Here is a 2,189-nt window from a genome sequence, read left to right as displayed (position 1 = left end):
AGAGAGAGAGAGAGAGAGAGAGAGAGAGAGAGAGAGAGAGAGAGAGAGAGAGAGACTGGATTATATAGGAAGAAGCCTCTGGGGGAAGGATAGCCCAGGCTCGGGGCTGGAAAGTTCAGGGTTAGGGGCAGAGTTTGCCAGGTAGAAAGTGAGGGATGCTGGGAGAACCTGGGGGTCAGGTCTGCTGTGGTTTGTAAAATATGCACCTCAGTGCTTTGTCCCAGGGTCTGAAACCAAACACACTGGACCAGTAAGTATGGCACAGGTTCTCAGGCTCCCAGGACAGCATGAAGCACAACACACACACACACACACACACCCATGACTGCTACCATCACAGCCCACATCATGACTGTCACTATTACTGGCACAGCACACCTTGCATCTCAAACATCACACATCCTGACTTCCTCCAACCTGCCTGCCACTACACTGGCACTGCCTGTTTCTGTCAACAGCCCTTGCCTTTCATTTTGTTCCCTAAAGCCCAGAGATGGGAGTGTTCCCCCACTTCCTTTAACTTACATCCAATTTCTCAGCAAATTCTCAACCTAAACACAGCTCCTCCCCACTTCTATTGCCCTTAAGCAACATGTTGATCGTCTTGCTAGGACCATCTCAATAGTAAGTGTCCCTCCCTGTCTGCAAGTTTGCTTCGCTATGTCCGTTCCCCACATATCAGATTGATTTGGAATCAAGTCATGTCACTTCAGTGCTCCAAACTCTACCCTGGCCTCTCCCTGCATTCAACAGACTCCACATCTGGTACTCTGCCCCATAGAGCCCCTCCCATCTGCAGCAGCCCCACCCTCACTCCCTCTTGTGTCTGATAGACTCTTCCATCCATCCCTTGTCCATTTCCAGCTCATCCCACTGTGTTTCCAGCTCAGGAGCTGTATCGTTCCTTCGGCTTTCCCCTGTACCTAGAATACATTTTCTTCTGATTTCTATATGGTTAGTGAGATGTCCCTAAAAGTCACCCAGAAAGATGTCCCCAAAGAGTGTAGCAGAGAAGGCTACCTGTTCCAACACCATCCCTTCCAAACCTGCCTGATAGCTTATGTGGCCAACTTCTTACCAACCGATGGCAGTGGGAGCCCAGGCCCCAGCTCTGGAGGGAGAGGTGTACAGTTTTCATTCTTCCCCTGTCTCTAGCCCAGCAGTTCTCAACCTGTGGGTAGGAACCCTTTTGGGAATCAAATGACCCTTTGACAGGGATCACACAGCAGATATCATGAATAGGAGATATTTACATTATGATTCACAAGAGTAGCAAAATGACAGGCATGTAGTAACAATGAAAATAACTTCATGGTTGGGGGTCATCACAGCATGAAGAACCGTATGAAAAGGTTGAAGCATTAGGAAGGCTGAGAACCACTGTTCTAGTCCAAGGCAGAAGAAATGAGCCTTTCAGGCAGTGCCTCTGGGAAGAAAGAATCTGATCTCTCCAGGCTGACCATAGGGAGGAATGGTGCCCAGTACTCATTTAAGAGATACCTAGTAGACCATTACATGGGAAGAAGGAGAAAGAGGCTCTAGGGAGGGAGATGCAGGACATATGGGTGAGGCCATAGGGGATTTAGATCAAAACAAGAGAATGCCAGGCCCGAGGACAAGAGCAACAACTGCTCATTTCTAATTCAGCTGATGCTTTAAACAATGATGCTATTATCCTTTGGGTCGCTATTTTACCTTTCATGGGAAATAACACATCTTTAATGGGTTTCCTTTTTATAGTAAGAGTCATACTTTTTTTAAATCAAAACCAATTGTTTTCTGGTCTTAGGAACTTTCTGGCTTTAGTTTGACAAGCGAGATGGCAGGTGTTTAAAGCAGTCTTGTTGGTATTTATATAAAGTAAAAGTGGAGTTCAGAGAGACTAGCAGGGGACTTGTCTTCACTTTCTGCCCATAAGGCTGGCCTGGTTACCGTTGGCTCTGTGCTGAAGCTCCATGACGAAGTAGTGGATCACAGACATGATGTCACAGCTCTCACACGTACTGCCCACAAAGTATGGGATCATCAGCACTCCAGGGTGTTTGCTTTGGAAATTACTGACCCAGTTGGCAATCAGTGTGGACTTCCCACAGCCGCGTTCCCCAGACAAGAGCAAAATGGACTTACAAGTTGGAAGGGAATTGATTCTGAAAAATAGAAGGGTATGCAGTAAGCTCAAATACTGAAAG

The 2,189-nt window shown here is 47.1% G+C and overlaps 1 protein-coding gene across 4 annotated transcripts in view; it reads right to left on the bottom strand.

Moving 5' to 3' along the window:
• The window catches only part of LOC110303963 (tetratricopeptide repeat protein 41), a 76,371-nt gene that overhangs the window by 55,406 nt on the left and 18,776 nt on the right, over positions 1 to 2,189 (bottom strand). For 3 of the 4 annotated variants that reach the window (XM_021175204.1, XM_029482185.1, XM_029482186.1), the window contains exon 4: positions 1,933 to 2,147. In XM_021175204.1, coding sequence (XP_021030863.1) covers positions 1,933 to 2,147 — 215 coding nt within the window. Of the gene's footprint in view, positions 1 to 1,760; positions 2,148 to 2,189 lie in introns of those variants that run through there. The other variant, XM_029482187.1, reaches the window with a different exon arrangement.

The sequence above is a fragment of the Mus caroli genome, chromosome 10 (genome assembly GCF_900094665.2).
Source record: "Mus caroli chromosome 10, CAROLI_EIJ_v1.1, whole genome shotgun sequence".
Classification (NCBI taxonomy): Eukaryota; Metazoa; Chordata; class Mammalia; order Rodentia; family Muridae; genus Mus; species Mus caroli.
The sequence above is the reverse complement of the archived record's forward strand: the minus strand, read 5'-3'. Positions and strand labels throughout refer to the sequence as shown.